The sequence below is a fragment of the Staurois parvus genome, unplaced genomic scaffold (assembly GCF_062004578.1).
Source record: "Staurois parvus isolate SC_StPar_1 unplaced genomic scaffold, SC_StPar_1.0 ptg000934l, whole genome shotgun sequence".
NCBI classification, from domain to species: domain Eukaryota; kingdom Metazoa; phylum Chordata; class Amphibia; order Anura; family Ranidae; genus Staurois; species Staurois parvus.
Window position 1 is genome coordinate 1,070,238 of NW_028318730.1, and position 18,338 is coordinate 1,088,575.

The window sequence follows — 18,338 nt, forward strand, 5'->3', positions numbered from 1 at the left end:
GCCATGAACCCTTGGGGGATGAAGGGTGTTGAATCAGTCTATAGCTGTTTAGTTCCTTGATAAGTAAGCCGGGGGGGGGTAACCTAAATTGCAGAATGGGGGTTTAATAAAAGGGATAAAGGGCCCTCTAACCTTCCTTGTTGTTTTGTTCCATACTGACTTGGTAGATTCTTTTTTATTTAAAACAGTGAATAAGGGAGTAAGAGCCATTGCAAAAGGAGCACTCATGGCAGTAGCAACATGAATTTGGCCATTTGCACTGGCCCTCATTAAGTGAAAAACACATACCCTTCCTCAACACAGTGTTGGTGGCCTGGTTGATAGCAGGTCTTAAAGCCTGAATCTGGGCAACTAAAAAATGATCCTTTGCAGTGGGGCTGCAAATAATTTCTTATATTGGTCTGGGGTAAAAAGAGATTTACTTGCCTGATTCAGCTAGATGGGTCTCAGCGGCTTCCTCTTCTTCACTTTCCAGTGTTCTAGGATCCTGACACCTTCATGACCAAAGCAGAGTCCATAGCCCTACATTGGAATTGATGACGCAGAGAAGCAGTCCACCGACCGAGCAGGGGGGGCACCATCTGCAGGGGAGTAAAGGTTCAGTTAAGTAAAACTGGTGGGATGTCCCCATAAGTGATGGATTGACAGACCAAGAGTCAAAAGATGAATGGTTTAATTTTTTTCATGAACAGGGTTTGGAATTAATTAGATTTTTATTAAAACGAAAACAGAAGAAGATGCAGATTTTAGAGACACAGATTTTAGATATTAAAGAAAAAATGGAACCCATGAAAGATTCCCCAGAAATGGGTAATCTTGCAAAAAGACTTAATAGGAATTTAGAAAAAACAGATCAAGAAGTGAAAAATAAAAAGATGAAAAAATATCAAAGAGATGTGAATGATTATAATAAAGATCAAGTTTAAATGGCAATCCTCCAATGGAGAAACAGATTTTAGTTCAGCTAATACTACACCTGTGAAGGAAGTACGAATAGAATCCACTAAGGGGCAGGTTTATCAAAATCCAGTGCCTTATAGAAACCAAGTAAAAGAGAATCCCCAAATGCATTACCCACAAGGGGAAAGAAGATATCATACACATATGTTAAGTAAAATGGTGCAGCGCTAAATACTAGAGCACAGTTAATATACACAATATATATACATGCGTGATATCACTCTAAGGGTGATCAATGAATATGAAAGTTCGATGCAATAGTGCGGATCATATAAAGATCCTAATTCAAGGTGAGTGGACGTCCTGATCCAAGGTGTGATGATAGGTGTGATCACACAAATAGGTGAAAAACGCACTCACCAGATGTGCGTTTAATACACGCAATATGTAATCCTGCGTCACCAGGCAAAGAAACGATCATCAGATCCCAGATCAGATTGTACCCAAATCACCATCCCGGCTCCACGGAAGTAAGGTCATCCGAAACCGCTACCAGGTATCACCACCAGGGTCCTGAGTCCTCCAGACGGGCACAGCTTTTTACGTCAACTGCTGTTTATCAACACAGCTGACCTTCTCTTTTTCCTGAGGTTATGTTACTCCATGTGCTGGCGTCCATCTTGGATTCCAAGATGGACGCCAGCACATGGAGTAACATAACCTCAGGGAAAAGAGAAGGTCAGCTGTGTTGATAAACAGCAGTTGACGTAAAAAGCTGTGCCCGTCTGGAGGACTCAGGACCCTGGTGGTGATACCTGGTAGCGGTTTCGGATGACCTTACTTCCGTGGAGTCGGGATGGTGATCTGGGTACAATCTGATCTGGGATCTGATGATCGTTTCTTTGCCTGGTGACGCAGGATTACATATTGCGTGTATTAAACGCACATCTGGTGAGTGCGTTTTTCACCTATTTGTGTGATCACACCTATCATCACACCTTGGATCAGGACGTCCACTCACCTTGAATTAGGATCTTTATATGATCCGCACTATTGCATCGAACTTTTATATTCATTGATCACCCTTAGAGTGATATCACGCATGTATATATATTGTGTATATTAACTGTGCTCTAGTATTTAGCGCTGCACCATTTTACTTAACATATATGTCTGATTGGAGGTTTTATTTGGTTACCTTTTCGGTGTATCAGCTGCTCAGTAACATTCTCTGTGTATATGCATTTATACACTTTTTGTGTATACACATCTATACGTTTTTTGCATTTAAGTTGCGCTCACTATAACATCTTATATTAAGATATCATACACCACACAATGGATGGAGGCCCAAGAATGGGGGTTCGTTTCATAAGAAACCACAGGGTAGGAGTAATATGAATGGGAAGCCATATCGTCCACCTTTTAAACCTTATTACCCCAAACCCAATTATTATTATCATTCCTTTTATAACCAGATTAAAGGTGTGGCGATGGGGGCTCGTTTTGCCCCTAGTGTGGCTAATCTGTTTATGGCACATTGGGAGGAAGAGGCGGTATATTTGGAACCCCCAAGCGAATTAATTATGTATAAAAAAAAATTTAGACAACGTTATCCTATTATGGAAAGGTAAAGAAGAGGATTTATTACATTTTTTAAAATAATTTAAATGTTAATAACAAAAATATTCATTTTACTTGGGAACATGATCAGGAACAAATTAGTTTTTTAGATTTGGATATTAAGATTAAGCAAGGGAGGATCACCACCAGGACATTTTTTAAGAGTGTTGACAGGAATGGCTGTATTCCGCATGATAGTTGTCATTATCCACCGTGGTTACTTAATGTACCAAAAGGTCAAGTGATCAGACTTAGGAGGAATTGTACAACACAGGAAGACTTTTATCACCAGGTAAAAGAACTAGGTCAAAGATTTGTGGACAAAGGATATTCTCAACCCAAAATTAATGAGGTGACCCAAAAAATAGGGAATACAGATAGAAACTCATTTCTTAAGGATAAAGAGAAAAAGGATGATCTTGTAGATCAATTAGCTGTTTGTCTAGATTTTAATATTAATTATAGAAAGGTGGAGACTATCTTTAAAAGACACTGGTCATTATTAAAAGCTGATCCTGTTTTAAAGGATCTAATATCGGAGTTCCCAATATTTAGATATAGGAAAGCCCTATCTTTGAGGGATAGAGTAGTTAAAAGTGTTCTTGACCCTCCCATTAAAAATAAATAAGTAACGTTTCTAGATCAAAAAGGCTTCTTCCCGTGTAGGACATGCTATGCTTGCAAAGCCACAAAAGGAAAAAATCGGAAAAGGAATAGTTTTGTGTCATCTGGTAAAAGCAAAAGAGTATAATATTGATGAATTTATTTCATGTAGGACTGAGGGGGTCGTTTACGCATTGCAGTGCAGTTGCGGTTTACAGTATGTGGGGAGAAAAAAAAGACCCCTTTGGGTCAGATTGCGTGAGCGTGTGCAAAACATTAAAAAGGGATTTCCAAAACATAGTGTGTCGAAGCACTTTTCAAAGCATCATAATAAGGATCCCACGGACCTGAAATTTTGGGGAATTACTAACTATTATTATTATTATTATTATACAGTATTTATATAGCGCCAAAGGGTATGCTCAGCGCTGTACAGTAGCAGGAGGGACAGAACATGAGACAAGACAGTAACAATACAATACACGAGGGGTTCGAGGGCCCTGCTCTTTCGAGCTTACAATCTAGGAGGGAGGGGAAGGTGGTACAGGAGAAAATGGCTGTGGGGGGTGGAGTGGTGGGAGGAGTGGAGGAGGTTAGTTGTAAGGTGAGGTCAGGTGTTAGGTGAGGTTGGGGTAGGCTTCTCTGAAGAGGAGGGTTTTCAGGGTGCGCCTGAAGGTGAGGAGGGTAGGTGACAGTCTGATGGATTGGGGGAAGGAGTTCCAGAGGATGGGGGAAGTCCTAGAGAAGTCCTGCAATCGGGCGTGGGAGGAGGAGACCAGGGAGCTAGAGAGTAGGAGGTCCTGTGAGGAGCGGAGGGCACGGGTAGGGTAGTATTTGGGTATCAGGTCAGTTTTGTAGTTTGGGGCAGCGTTGTGAATGGCTTTGTAGGTCAGAGTTAGCAGTTTGAATTTGATGCGTTGGGCAATCGGGAGCCAATGAAGGGATTGGCAGAGGGGGGAGGCAGATGTGGAGTGGTTGGTAAGGTGGATGAGTCTAGCCGCGGAGTTTAGGATCGACTGGAGTGGGGATAGCGTTCGTTTGGGTAGGCCAGTGAGAAGGGAATTGCAATAGTCCAGGCGTGAGATGATGAGGGAGTGTACGAGTTGTTTGGTGGTGTCTGGGGTGAGGAATGTGCGTATCTTGGAGATGTTGCGGAGGTGGAGCCTGCAAGATCTAGATAGCAGTTGGATGTGGGGTAGGAAAGAGAGGTGGGAGTCCAGGGTGACACCCAGGACTTTGGCGTGTGGAGTGGGAGAGATGGTGGCGTTGTTAGAAGTGATGGAAAGGATGGGGGGGGGGCACGGGGTGGGGGGAAGACCAGGAGCTCGGTTTTGGATAGGTTAAGTTTGAGGAAATGGAGCGACATCCAGTCTGATATGTTGTTTAGGAGGTGGGTGATGCGGGCAGAGAGTGAGGGGGTGAGGTGGGGGGTGGAGAGGTAAATTTGGGTGTCGTCAGGATAGAGGTGGTAATTGAAGCCGTGGGAGTGAATAAGTTTGCCAAGGGAGGAGGTATAGATGGAGAAGAGGAGGGGCCCCAGGACAGAACCTTGGGGGACCCCGACAGAGAGGGGGAGGGAGAGGGAGGTGGCAGTGTTGTAGGTGACGCTGAAGAAGCGTTGGGAAAGGTAGGAGGAGAACCAGCAGAGAGCAGCGTCCCTGATGCCAAGGGAGTGCAGTTTGGCAAGGAGGAGAGGGTGGTCAACAGTGTTGAAAGCCGCGGAGAGGTCGAGGAGCAGGAGGATAGAATAGTGGCCATTGGCTTTGACGGTTAGGAGGTCGTTGGTGATTTTAAGTAGGGCGGTTTCGGTGGAGTGCAGGGGACGGAAGCCAGACTGTAGGGGGTCAAGGAGGTTGTTATCAGTGAGGTGGGCGCTTAGGCGATTGTAGGCCAGGCGCTCAAGGAGCTTGGAAATGAAAGGCAGGAGGGAGATGGGTACAAGAAACATTGGAGGGGGAGCCATAAGGTGCATTCCCTTAGTAAATTAGAGTCAAAGTGGATTTACACTGTGCAAACACATGCCCCTAAAGGATTAAATATCAAATTCGATTTAAATTGTTTTATCTCAGATTACTAAATATGTTGGGGTATGATGTCTTGTAGAAGTAGAGTATCTGGTTTAAGTAGGGATGTTTTATGTGGTATATGTTTCTTTTTTTTGGCTTGGAGATTGTGTATTTTTATAATAATATTGTCATTTGTATTTATGTTTTTATGTTTATTTGTACACTCTAGCTTTTGGATGCTGTTTGTATGTTTTTCATTAGCCTAATAGGGGTGGAGTTTTTTTAGATATATATGGATCCCATTTTTATAAATATATATGTTTTATTAATATATATATTTATTTATTTTAAAAAGATATCTATTTACCATATTGATCTCAGGGCTTGATAATATAATTAATAAAAATATTTTTAGTTTTATATTTATTTTTATTTTATATTTTTTATTTATTAAAGGTGTCATGAATAATGTGTATGGAGTTATTTTAAAAAATATTTATTTATAGTTTTAATTATGAAACCCTATAGTTTTTAATCAATTTTGTAATGTTTATTGATTTTATCTAATATGGATAGGAGTATATGGATTATATTTGTGGGCTAAGGTGTCCATCCGCCTACCTATTTATATATATATGATTATAGGTATATGTGGAAGGAATTCTCTTAGAGATAGGCATCTAATTTATGACCCCGTTTGATATATATACTAGTATTTATTGCCGGGTAGTGTAGATGCTTCCTGTGGGCTACTAAAACATGGCCGCAGGAGACAAGGGTGGATTCTCCATTGAGTGAGGGATCCGCCCTCGGGGGAGACTTCTCTTATGACGCTGTGCATTTAAGGGAGGTTCATCGCTATGAACACCAGCCCTGAGGAAGTCACATGGGATTGTGACGCAACGCGTCGGCCTGACGTAGTGACACACTTCCGGCATTGACGCCATCTTAGCACACCTTTTTTGTATACCCATGCATACAGACTACACCCAAAAGCATGAGGTTTTGAGCTGTGATTACTGCAGATACATGTGAGTGCGTATTTTATTTGTCCTTTGCCCTATTCATTGGAAATAAACATATTACACTATGGAAGCATGTGTTTTATGTTTCAAATGAGATATTGGCGCTGTATCTGACCCTATCTGGAGAGGAGCCATTATCTGAGTGCTGACCTGTTTGAGGAGATTTGTGTGCGGTGGGAGCAGATCAGTGGAGTGGCTGCAGACTTGAAGGATCTAAGAGAGGGATCCCTAAAACGCTTTGACTTGCAAGGATCAAAGTTTTAAGGTGAGAGGCTTATCTAGCCGGTGGTCAGATTGTCGTCTGTCAGCAGTTAAATCTACTGTCACACAATATCAACACGAGTGTCATCGTTCATGCGATAAAGTGTTATGATCCATCTTTACTGGACTTTATGAGCACAGATCAGACGTTGGAGTTTGATCCTTTATTGAGTGTGATTACACTGTTTTTGTTCACTTGTATGCACATTTACACACATTTATGTTGCACTGATTTGGTGGTTTTATATATATATATATATATATACAGGTGAAACTCGAAAAATTTGAATATCGTGCAAAAGTTCATTTATTTCAGTAATGCAACTTAAAAGGTGAAACTAATATATGAGATAGACTCATTACATGCAAAGCAAGATATTTCAAGCCGTGATTTGTCATAATTGTGATGATTATGGCTTACAGCTTATGAAAACCCCAAATCCACAATCTCAGAAAATTAGAATATTGTGAAAAGGTGCAATATTCTAGGCTCAAAGTGTCCCACTCTAATCAGCTAATTAAGTCATAACACCTGCAAAGGGTTCCTGAGCATTTAAATGGTCTCTCAGTCTGGTTCAGTAGGAATCACAATCATGGGAAAGACTGCTGACCTGACAGTTATGCATAAAACCATCATTGACACCCTCCATAAGGAGGGAAAGCCTCAAAAGGTAATTGCAAAAGAAGTTGGATGTTCCCAAAGTGCTGTATCAAAGCACATTAATAGAAAGTTATATGGAAGGGAAAAGTGTGGAAGAAAAAGGTGCACAAGCAGCAGGGATGACCGCAGCCTGGAAAGGATTGTCAGGAAAAGGCCATTCAAAAGTGTTGGGGACCTTCACAAGGAGTGGAGTGAGGCTGGAGTCAGTGCATCAAGAGCTACCACACACAGACGGATCCTGGACATGGGCTTCAAATGTCATTTTCCTCTTGTTAAGCCGCTCCTGAACAACAAACAATGTCAGAAGCGTCTTACCTGGGCTAAAGAAAAACAGACCTGGTCTGTTGCTCAGTGGACCAAAGTCCTCTTTTCTGATGAGAGCAACTTTTGAATCTCATTTGGAAACCAAGGACTCAGAGTATGAAGGAAGAATGGAGAGGCCCACACTGCAAGATGCTTGAAGTCCAGTGTGAAGTTTCCACAGGGAGCCATGTCATCTGCTGGTGTTGATCCACTGTGCTTCATTAAGTCCAGGGTCAACGCAGCCGTCTACCAGGAGATTTTGGAGCACTTCATGCTTCCTTCCGCAGACGATCTTTATGGGGATGCTGAATTCATTTTCCAGCAGGACTTGGCACCTGCCCACACTGCCAAAAGCACCAGAACCTGGTTCAATGACCATGGGATTACTGTGCTTGATTGGCCAGCAAACTCACCTGACCTGAACCCCATAGAGAATCTATGGGGCATTGCCAAGAGAAAGATGAGAGACATGAGACCGAACAATGCAGAAGAGCTGAAGGCCGCTATTGAAGCATCCTGGTCTTCCATAACACCTCAGCAGTGCCACAGGCTGATAGCTTCCATGCCACGCCACATTGAGGCATTAATTGCTGCAAAAGGGGCCCAAACCAAGTACTGAGTACATATGCATGCTTATACTTTTCAGGGGTCCGACATTATTCTATGTACAATCCTTGTTTTATTGATTGCATGTAATATTCTAATTTTCTGAGATTGTGGATTTGGGGTTTTCATGAGCTGTAAGCCATAATCATCACAATTATGACAAATCACGGCTTGAACTATCTTGCTTTGCATGTAATGAGTATCTCATATATTAGTTTCACCTTTTAAGTTGCATTACTGAAATAAATTAACTTTTGCGTGATATTCTAATTTTTCGAGTTTCACCTGTATATATATGATTGTATATATATTTATTTATTGTTTTTGCTTTTTATATATATGTGTATTTTATTTTTAAGAGATACATATTTGTCTGGTGGTTCATTGGGAATAGATCGCATGTATATTCCTTAGTAGTGGAGACACATATTTATTATTAGTCACCATCACTGTTTATTTGGCATAATTTTATCACACGGATTTGTGGTATTGTATTCAGTATTATATGCATGATTCCACTTATTTATGTTGGCACTAGGTGAGTAACATTTCACTGATTTTCACACAGTGTATCACTGTAGTATTTGTGGACGTATACACTTATTCATGTTTTTTATGTTTATGAGTAGCGCTGCATTTTTAATGTATTTAAGGTAAATAAAACTGTTTCTCCTCTCCCCTAGACAATCTATTTACCCTTGCAATGTGGACACAGTCTCACTGCAAGAAATAATTTTTTTAGTTGCCTGGAGTGGGTCTTTAAAAGACAGTGTTCTTCGCTGGAGTAACAGATTCAGCCACAGACCCACATCTTTCATGTGTTCAGATTGTAATGGACTGATATCTTCTGTCTGAAATACTCATGATAATTGAACAAACCTAGGCTTCCAAAACATTTGTAAGCCTCCTAAAGGATCTAAATGCAGAAACAGCTCCCTACATTGCTCAGATTTTTCTCTCCCACAACACTACCGATTTTTTTCCTTGATACCAGCTAAAAAATTGTAGTCCAAAGGTGAAAGATCACATGCCAGTGCCCCCTTATAGCAGCTGTTGGGAATTCCCTTGTCCCTGGCTGATGAGATAGGAGACAGGAGTTTACGGTGCTTGGAAGTGTTCCTCTTTGAGGCTTTGCAGTCTATCTTGTAAGTGTTGTGGTTGCCAATGCCAAGCTGGATCAGTGCCCATTCCTTTCAGCTGAGTCCTGGTTAACTACTGGCTGTTAATTAACTGCATTTAATGCCTATAAATAGTATATAGTATCTGTACCACAAGGGTAAGAATGGGAATGCTAGATAGTGACAGTCCTCTCTTGCAGTAGGGAGAAGCATGTTTTGTCCCTAATGTCCAAGACATGGAGCAATATTGCTGAAAGAGCCTGGCAATGGACATACACTTCTTTGCAATGTACTATGATGTTAGTATTAGGTGCTTTGAATATGTGCTAGATTAATCTGATGCCACTGCGTGGAGCCCCTGATGTGCCCCATTCTAAGCAACTTGTCTACTGTGTTTAATGTCAAATGAAAATTTCCTGACTGAATGCCCCTGAAGGTTGCAATAGTTTGGCAACCTCAGCTTAAAGCGGAGCTCCAGTCACACTGTGGGGGATCAATCTTTAACCACTTGCCAACCATGCTATAGCTGAATGACAGCTACAGCGTTGTTGTCCAGTTCATATGACGTCCTCTCAGAATGCGCCCTCCTGCACGCACCCGGTGCTCTCCGTGATTGCTGTGTCCTATGGACACATCTGATCACATGATGTGGTAAAATGCCAATCACAGTGGCCTTTTACCATGTGGTCAGCTGTGTCCAATGTTACAGTAGATCACAATGTACATACAGTTGCCGGTTATCGTCAGCACTTTCCTCACGCCGTCACAGGAAAGTACTGCCGATAACTGGCAAATGACACAGAGATCATCTGCACCGATCATCAGTGATGATCAGTGCCCAGCAGTGCCATCCACCAGTGCCCAGCAGTGCCACCTGTCAGTGCCCAGCAGTGCCACCCATCAGTTGCACCCAGCAGTGCCGCCAGTCAATGCTGTCAGTCAGTGCCGCCAGTCAGTGCTGCCAATCAGCGCTGCCCATCAGTGCCCATCATTGCTGCATATCAGTGCAGCATCATCAGTGCCTCCTCATCAATGCCCACCAGTGTTGCCTCATCAGTGTAGCTTATCAGTGCCCATCAGTGCTGCCTATCTGTGCCACCTCATCAGTGCCCATCAGTGCTGCCTATCAGTGCCCATTTGTGCTGCCTATCAGTGCAGCCTCATCAATGCACATCAGTGAAGGAGAAAAATTACCTGTTTGCAAACTTTTAAAATAGAGACAAAGAAAAACGTTTTTTTTCAAATGTTTTGCTATTTTTTTGTTTATAGTGCCAAAAAATAAAACACCCAGCGGTAATTAAATACCACCAAAAGAAAGCTCTATGTGTGTGAAAAATATGCTAAAAATTTCATATGGGTACAATGTTGCTTGACCGCGCAATTGCCATTCAAAGTGCTGAAAGCTGAAATGAGGCTTGGGCACGAAGGGGGTAAAAATGCCTGCTAGGGAATTGGTTAAAGAGGAACTTCCCCTTTTGGATGGAGCTCGGCTTTAAAGCTCTGGGCTACTTTTAAATGTACCCTTGCAGTGCCCCACCCTCCACTGCAAGGGTTAAATGCTCATTTGGCTAGGGAGAAAGGAATAAGCACAAATACCTACCTTATTCCTCACTCCTGCAGGCTTCCCCATCTTTATGCGACTAATCCTCTAAAGCTACTTCATTTCACTGCCCGACAGGTTGCAGTTCTCTGATGTCATCACATACAATGCAGGACCAGCAGTCCTGCATTTTATGGGAGGGAGATGAGGGTTTGCCCACAACCTGGATCATTAGAGAGCAGAGGACAGCTGCTAGGGGAGTAAGGAATAAGGTAAGTATTTGTACTTATTCCCTCCTTCCATCCAAATGAGCATTTAACAAATGCAGTGCGGGAAAGACCCCACTTCTCAGGAACATTTAAAACCAGCCTGGATTTGGGCTTTAAGAAAGGTTCACTGTTGGTTGGAAATGTGTATACCCAAAGACCTTCACTTTTTATTCCCAAAGACAGATATCATTTTTTTGCATATTAATTCTTCATGGTCTGTGTTACTAGAGGTGTGGCAGGAGTGTGTTCCTTGCCTACATATTTATATTGAATCTCTATTTCTTATCTCTGAACGATAGAAAGTATGATCGCAGCCACTGCTAAGTTATCTTATTTCTTCTCCAAAAGAATTAAAGATCCAAAGCATATTATTTGTACATAAGCGGGAATATTGTAAGCACGGGCGGACTGACCATTTGGAAACTCTGGTGCTGCCCGAGGGTCCGGGGCCATTAGGGGGCCCCATGAGATGCCCCTAGTACCTTTTTCATAGGCTTTTTTGTGTTTGGGCAAGGACAGAGGGGCCCCATGATCCCCTATTGCCCGGGGGCCCCATGATTTGTCAGTCCACCCCTGATTGTAAGTTTCCAGCAGACTGGTTTCTAGTCATAACTGGGTTATTTTATTCTTGGACCAAATGTATTTTTTTTCTGTTATTAACCCAATGTGTAATGAAAGTAAAAGGGTGAATGAACAATAACATATTATACATAAAATATATTTGATTTGTTGGTTGGGAAGTAAGTGACGTTTGCAATATATTGTTTGAAAATAGAATCCTAAGAATTGTTCTTTTATTTGTTTTTCAGGAACTGGAGCCTCATGGTCAGATTACACATGGCTGGAATGCTTCTAACAATATCTAAAAAAAAAGCAGTGGGACACTAGCCATTCCTGTGCACTGTATTTATGAAGTAGAAGGAAATCCAGCTGAGTCTTGTCTATTTTCCTTATTAACTTGGACTGCTTTTCTTTACCATTACGTACATCGGTTTCCGATAGTCCAGATCTTAGAAATGTTGCTGCCAATAGCATTGTTTGTTAAGTTTTTATTCATTCAGCAAGGACACTGCTTTGCAATACAAGGATGTGATGTTCATGGCCAGCAAAAACTTCTGTGCTATGGAAGAGGCTTGAAACATGTACCTGAGCACCTCCCTAACACAACATTAATTCTTGATATTTCTTTCAACCTGATAAAAGTTATAAAGACTTCAGATTTCAGCAATGTCACTCATCTGCAACAACTAAATGTATCAAACAACGATATCCACGTTATTGAGAGGGGAAGTTTTCAGACGTTAACGGAGCTTAAAATACTAAACCTCAATCACAATATTTTATTGATGCTAAATAATAGTATTTTTGAAGGTCTGCAGAGTGTTAGCACTCTATTACTAAGTGATAACAATATTTCTTCTATACTGCCAATGGCTTTTTCTCCTCTAGAAAATCTGAAGGTGCTTGATATGTCATCTAACCCGCTTCAGACACTTGGATCTCTACGTTCAGTTTTTCAGATAAATAGTTTAGTAATGATAGGCATTGCAAATATTAGTCTTGAAAATTTTCTATCTTCTGACCTTGAAAATGTTTCTAATTCACTCCATACAATTGACATATCTAAAAATCCACTTGCTTCAGTCAGTTTTAATTCTGATGTCCTAAAGGGTCTTACCTCCTTGAATATATCATTCTCTGGTCCCCAATTTACATGGACAGTTAAAGACTCATGCTTCCTGAGGGGGCTAAAGAGGATAATCATGGAAGGTGTAAGTTTAAGCCCAACAGCTATATTAGAGGTTATCCAGACGCTTAGCTGTAGTTCATTGAAAGAAGTTGACTTCAGTCATTTAAACCTTGCTGACTCTGACCATATTATCCAAGAACTATGCCGTAAACACAACAAACTTGAAACCCTTTATCTCAAGTATAATAATTACAGTGCGTTTCAACAAAATACTTTTCAAAACTGTACTGAATTAAAATTTCTAGACATATCTCACAACCAGTTTGTGCTTGTACCTGTGTCTGCCTTTGATCATCTGACTTCTCTTGAACAGCTAACAATGGCCAGTAACAAAATATCTGCTCTTCCCAGTGATTTATCCCAGATGGCCAGCTTGGAAAGACTGAACCTGAGTTTCAATCATCTCACAGAAGTCTACCTAAATGACACAAAATCATTCAGCAAACTGAAAAATCTAGATCTTTCTGGAAACAAGATGTTTGTTTTCCACTCCTCCTTGTCTGAGATTTGGAGTCTAAAATATTTAAACTTAGGAAAAAACTATCTCCTTGATATTTCAAAGTCATTTGGAACAAATCTCAGAAATCTTCAGTACCTGATATTAACAACAAATAAGTTAAGTTCTCTCTCTGAAAATACTTTTCAAACTTTAACTTCTTTAAATGTACTAAACCTGGTAGACAATCAGATAAATTACATAGAACCAGGAGCTTTCAAAGGTCTGAAAAATCTGTTAACATTACTTCTTGGAAGCAATAAACTAACAAAAGACTCTTTTCAAAATAATACTTTCCAAGGGCTTGAATCTCTTGATGAACTTCAACTTTTCAGCAATTATATAGAGTATGAATCCGCAAAAAAACTAACCGTGCCACCATTCCATTCTTTGAAGTCACTAAAGCATCTTGCACTTAACAGTCAGGGTCATAACGGAATGAGGAATTTACCAGTCAACTTATTTGAAGGCTTGGTATCTTTATACAAGATTCAGTTAGGAAATCTAGCCCTGTCTACCATTGACAACAATGTACTGTCATACGTTCCTCAGGTACACGAATTGGATTTAAGCAATAACCCTATACCAATATTGTGTCCAAAACTGTTAAAGCCAGTTTGTAATTTGACTGAACTTCATCTGAAAAAAATGACACTTGAATCACTTGACTTTTTAGTTAGTTTAAATCTTTCCAAGTTAATTTTTCTTCGAGCTTCAGGTAACCAAATAAACACTTTTAATGAAACACAATGTAAGGCACTGCCTTCTCTTAAGTTCCTTGATTTGAGCAATAACCCAATGCTGTGCAGCTGTGATAACAAATGGTTTATAAAGTGGGTCCAAGATGATGTAAAAACCCAAGTACTCAATTTCTATGATTACCAATGTGCTTATCCCCAATCTAGCAAAGGACAAAGACTGTCAACCTTCAACATTGATTCCTGTGGGCCTAGTTATGACTTTAATCTATTTCTGTCGACTTTTGTGTTCATAAGCATTTGGTTGTTGTTTTCAACAGTTTGGAAATTATGGCGATGGCAAGTGGTGTATTTTTATTACATTATCCTTGGTTATTTACATGATAAGAAACACAAAAGGATAAGACAAAACTATGAGTATGATGCTTTCATTTCCTACAACTGTCATGATGAAGAATGGGTTTTCCATGAGCTTATACCAAACCTTGAAAAAAATTATCAGTGGAAGCTCTGTCTTCATCACCGAGACTTTGAACCAGGAAAAGCCATTGTGGACAATATTATAGATAACATTTATAGCAGTCGAAAAACAATTTGTGTGATCAGTAGACACTACTTAGCTAGTGAATGGTGTTCCAAGGAAATGCAAGTTGCCAGTTATCGCCTTTTTGATGAGAAAAGTGAAGTTTTGATTTTACTGTTTTTAGAGCCTATCCCCCATCATAGACTTTCTTTCTATCATCAGTTTAGGAGGGTATTAAAAAAGAAGACATACCTCCTGTGGCCTAAGAACATTAATGCTACAGCTGTTTTTTGGCATATGGTAAACCAAGCTTTGGCAAATGATGAGGTGTCAGAAGAGGCAAATGCTATATAGGCTACATATTATTTAGTAGATATTTTGGGAGGCAGATAATGCTTATGCAATGTAAGTGGCCTTCCCATTATTAAGTATAAATGCATAGCAAAACAAACTGTTGTTATTTACACTGAATGTAATCTGTACATATCTTTTCCCATTGATAATATTAGTACTACAGTTGTTCAATTGTTCATTACACCCAAGTATGAAAAAATAAAATAAAAAATATATAGCATTGGCAAGCATTCAAAGCTGTATACCCATTATCGCAAAATATTGCATTACAGTGGAAAAACCACCTGTGGACAAACATTAAACTTAGAGCTGGTTCACACCATGAATCGCACAGGAACGTGCTGTGCATTCCTATGCTATTCACAAGTGACGCAGTGTGATTTCGGGCTGCAATCATACTGGACCGCAGAAAGTGTAGTATATGTACTACTTTACAAAATGCAGTACAACTGGATTGCATGGTACTTCTGGATCATGCAATCCAATGCAGGCACCCGCTGCAGATTGCAAGTGCTGTGCGTTTTGAATGTGGTATGCACATTCTGGTGTGAACTGGTCCTTAAAGAGGAATTCCAGGTATGAATATTTAAAACGATGTTACATTGATCCATTTTGGACCATGTATATGCTATACTTGCCCCTGTCCCTGGAAGCTGGAAATCACTGAAGTAGATACTGCTACTCCAGTGGTCTCCACTTGCTTCCGGGCTCCATGCTGAATGGCTGGCATGCTGCATCCTGAACGCTTGTGAGTGCATTTTAACCATTAAATATGTGTGCTTTTTAAACCATCTACACTCAGAGTGGCGCCGCGGTCTCTCTTCTCTATTTGAGCACAGGAGTATCTACAAGCTCTTACAGCTGGCTGCCTCCTCCTACAAGACTGTACACCCATACATCCTCCATTTTAAGATTGACTTGGATGACATTCCCACATGGACCTTTTACTAACACATCCATTTGCGGTCCATCCCCCATCCCATACTAGGTTGATGTTCTAGCGCTCCCCAACTTCCACTGTGGATGTGGTGTACCTGAATTTTGCTAAAGCATTCAACACAGTTCCCCATAAATGCTTAATTTACAAACTGAGGGCTGTAGTCATGGATGATAGGATTTGTTCATGGATAGAAAACTGGTTACATGGGAGCGTCTAAAGGGTGGTGATAAGTAGCATGTATTCAGACTGCTCTGGAGTGGTAAGCTGGGTACATCAGAGCTCTGTCCTGAGACAGATTCTATTTAATTTATTCATAAATGATATAGAGGTTGGTATAAATAGCTCAGCCTCATTTTTGCTGATGATACAAAGCTAAGTAGGGCAATAACTTCACAGCAGGATATAAAAAATTTACAAGAAGACCTCAATAAAATAGTGGGAAAATACATGGCAAACAATATTGAAATATGTACAGTAATGCACTTGGGAGCTACAAATACTAATCCAAGTTACTCACTAGGAGAAGAACCTCTGTGGGAACCGAGGATGGAAAAAGATTTGGGGTCCTAGTGTATGATAGACTCAGCAGTGGCATGCAATGCCAAGCTGCAGTAAGCAAAGCTGTACAATTTTAGCATGCATAAAAAAAGGAATTTAGAGATAAAACAATAATCCTGCCACTTTAAAAAAAACTCTGGTTGGGCCACATCTGGAGTATGCCGTCCAGTTCTGGTCAGTTCCAGTCCTCAGAAAGGATGTGCTAGAGCTGGAGAGAGTCCAGAGAAGCCCAACAAAGTTAATAAGCAGGCTGGGGGACCTCAATTACGAGGAAAGACTACAAACATTAAACTTATTCTCCCTGGAGAAGAGATGATTGAGAGGAGATATGATATCGATATACAAATATGTCAGTGGTGATCTACCTTAAGGAATAAACTATTTTGTCTCAGGGATATAAGAAGATATGGGGCCACTCAATGAAATTGGAGAAGAGCTTTAGCCTTAAACTGCATAGGGGGTTTTTCACTGTCAGGGCGGTAAGGATGTGGAACTCCCACAATTGGTTGTGTCAGAAGGAAGTATCGATAGTTTAAAAAAACTCTTAGATGGGCATCTTGGTGAACACAATATACAGGGATATGGGTTATACGTTTTTGATACGATCACACCCACACCCACGCAGGTTGAACTGGATGGACTAGTGTCTTTATTCAACCTTACCTACTATGTAACTACAGTGGGGCAAAAAAGTATTTAGTCAGCCACCAATTGTGCAAGTTCTCCCACTTAAAAAGATGAGAGAGGCCTGTAATTGGCATCATAGGTAGACCTCAACTATGAGAGACAAATTGAGAAAAAAAATCCAGACAATCACATTGGCTGATTTGGAATGAATTTATTTGCAAATTATGGTGGAAAATAAGTATTTGGTCAATATCAAAAGTTCATCTCAATACTTTGCTATATATCCTTTGTTGGCAATGACAGAGGTCAAACGTTTCCTGTAAGTCTTCACAAGGTTGGCACACACTGTTGCTGGTATGTTGGCCCATTCCTCCATGCAGATCTCCTCTAGAGAAGTGATGTTTTGGGGCTGTTGCTGGGCAACACAGACTTTCAACTCCCTTCAAAGGTTTTCTATGGGGTTGAGATCTGGAGACTGGCTAGGCCACTCCAGGACCTTGAAATGTGTCTTACGAAGCCACTCCTTCGTTGCCCGGGCGGTATGTTTGGATCATTGTCATGTTGGAAGACCCAGCCACGTTTCATCTTCAATGCCCTTGCTGATGGAAGGAGGTTTGCACTCAAAATCTCACGATACATGGCCCCATTCATTCTGTCCTGTACATGGATCAGTCGTCCTGGTCCCTTTGCAGAGAAACAGCCCCAAAGCATGATGTTGCCACCCCCATGCTTCACAGTAGGTATGGTGTTCTTTGGATGCAACTCAGCATTCTCTCTCCTCCAAACACGACGAGTTGTGTTTCTACCAAACAGTTCTATTTTGGTTTCATCTGACCATATGACATTCGCAAACTTCAGACGGGTCCGGACATGTACTGGCTGATGCAGGGGGACATGTCTGGCACTGCAGGATCTGAGTCCCTGGTGGCATAGTGTGTTACTGATGATAGCCTTTGTTACGTTGGACCCAGCTCTCTGCAGGTCATTCACTAGGTCCCCCCCGTGTGGTCCTGGGATTTTTACTCACTGTTCTTGTGATCATTTTGACCCCACGGGGTGAGATCTTCCGTGGAGCCCCAGATCGAGGGAGATTATCAGTGGTCTTGTATGTCTTCCATTTTCTAATTATTGCTCCCACAGTTGATTTGTTCACACCAAGCTGCTTGCCTATTGCAGATTCAGGCTTCCCAGCCTGGTGCAGGTCTACAATTTTGTTTCTGGTGTCCTTCGACAGCTCTTTGGTCTTCACCATAGTGGAGTTTGGAGTGTGACTGTTTGAGGTTGTGGACATGTGTCTTTTATATTGATAACAAGTTCAAACAGGTGCCATTGATACAGGTAATGAGTCCAGGACAGAGGAGCCTCTTAAAGAAGAAGGTACGGGTCTGTGAGAGCCAGAAATCTTGCTTGTTTGTAGGTGATCAAATACTTATTTTCCACCATAATTTGCAAATAAATTCTTTCCAAATAAGCCAAT

General features: G+C 41.0%; 1 protein-coding gene across 3 annotated transcripts in view; it reads left to right on the forward strand.

Annotated features, from left to right (window-relative positions):
- Positions 1-14,966, forward strand: part of LOC149441927 (uncharacterized) — a 44,380-nt gene extending 29,414 nt beyond the window's left edge. Inside the window, exons 1-2 of one of the 3 annotated variants that reach the window (XM_089656755.1) lie at positions 5,711-6,422; positions 11,725-14,966. In XM_089656755.1, coding sequence (XP_089512881.1) covers positions 11,932-14,736 — 2,805 coding nt within the window. In that variant the 5' untranslated portion in view covers positions 5,711-6,422; positions 11,725-11,931 and the 3' untranslated portion in view covers positions 14,737-14,966. Of the gene's footprint in view, positions 1-475; positions 589-5,710; positions 6,423-11,724 lie in introns of those variants that run through there. The other 2 variants (XR_016307270.1, XM_089656756.1) reach the window with 2 other exon arrangements.
- Positions 14,967-18,338: the final 3,372 nt, after the last annotated feature.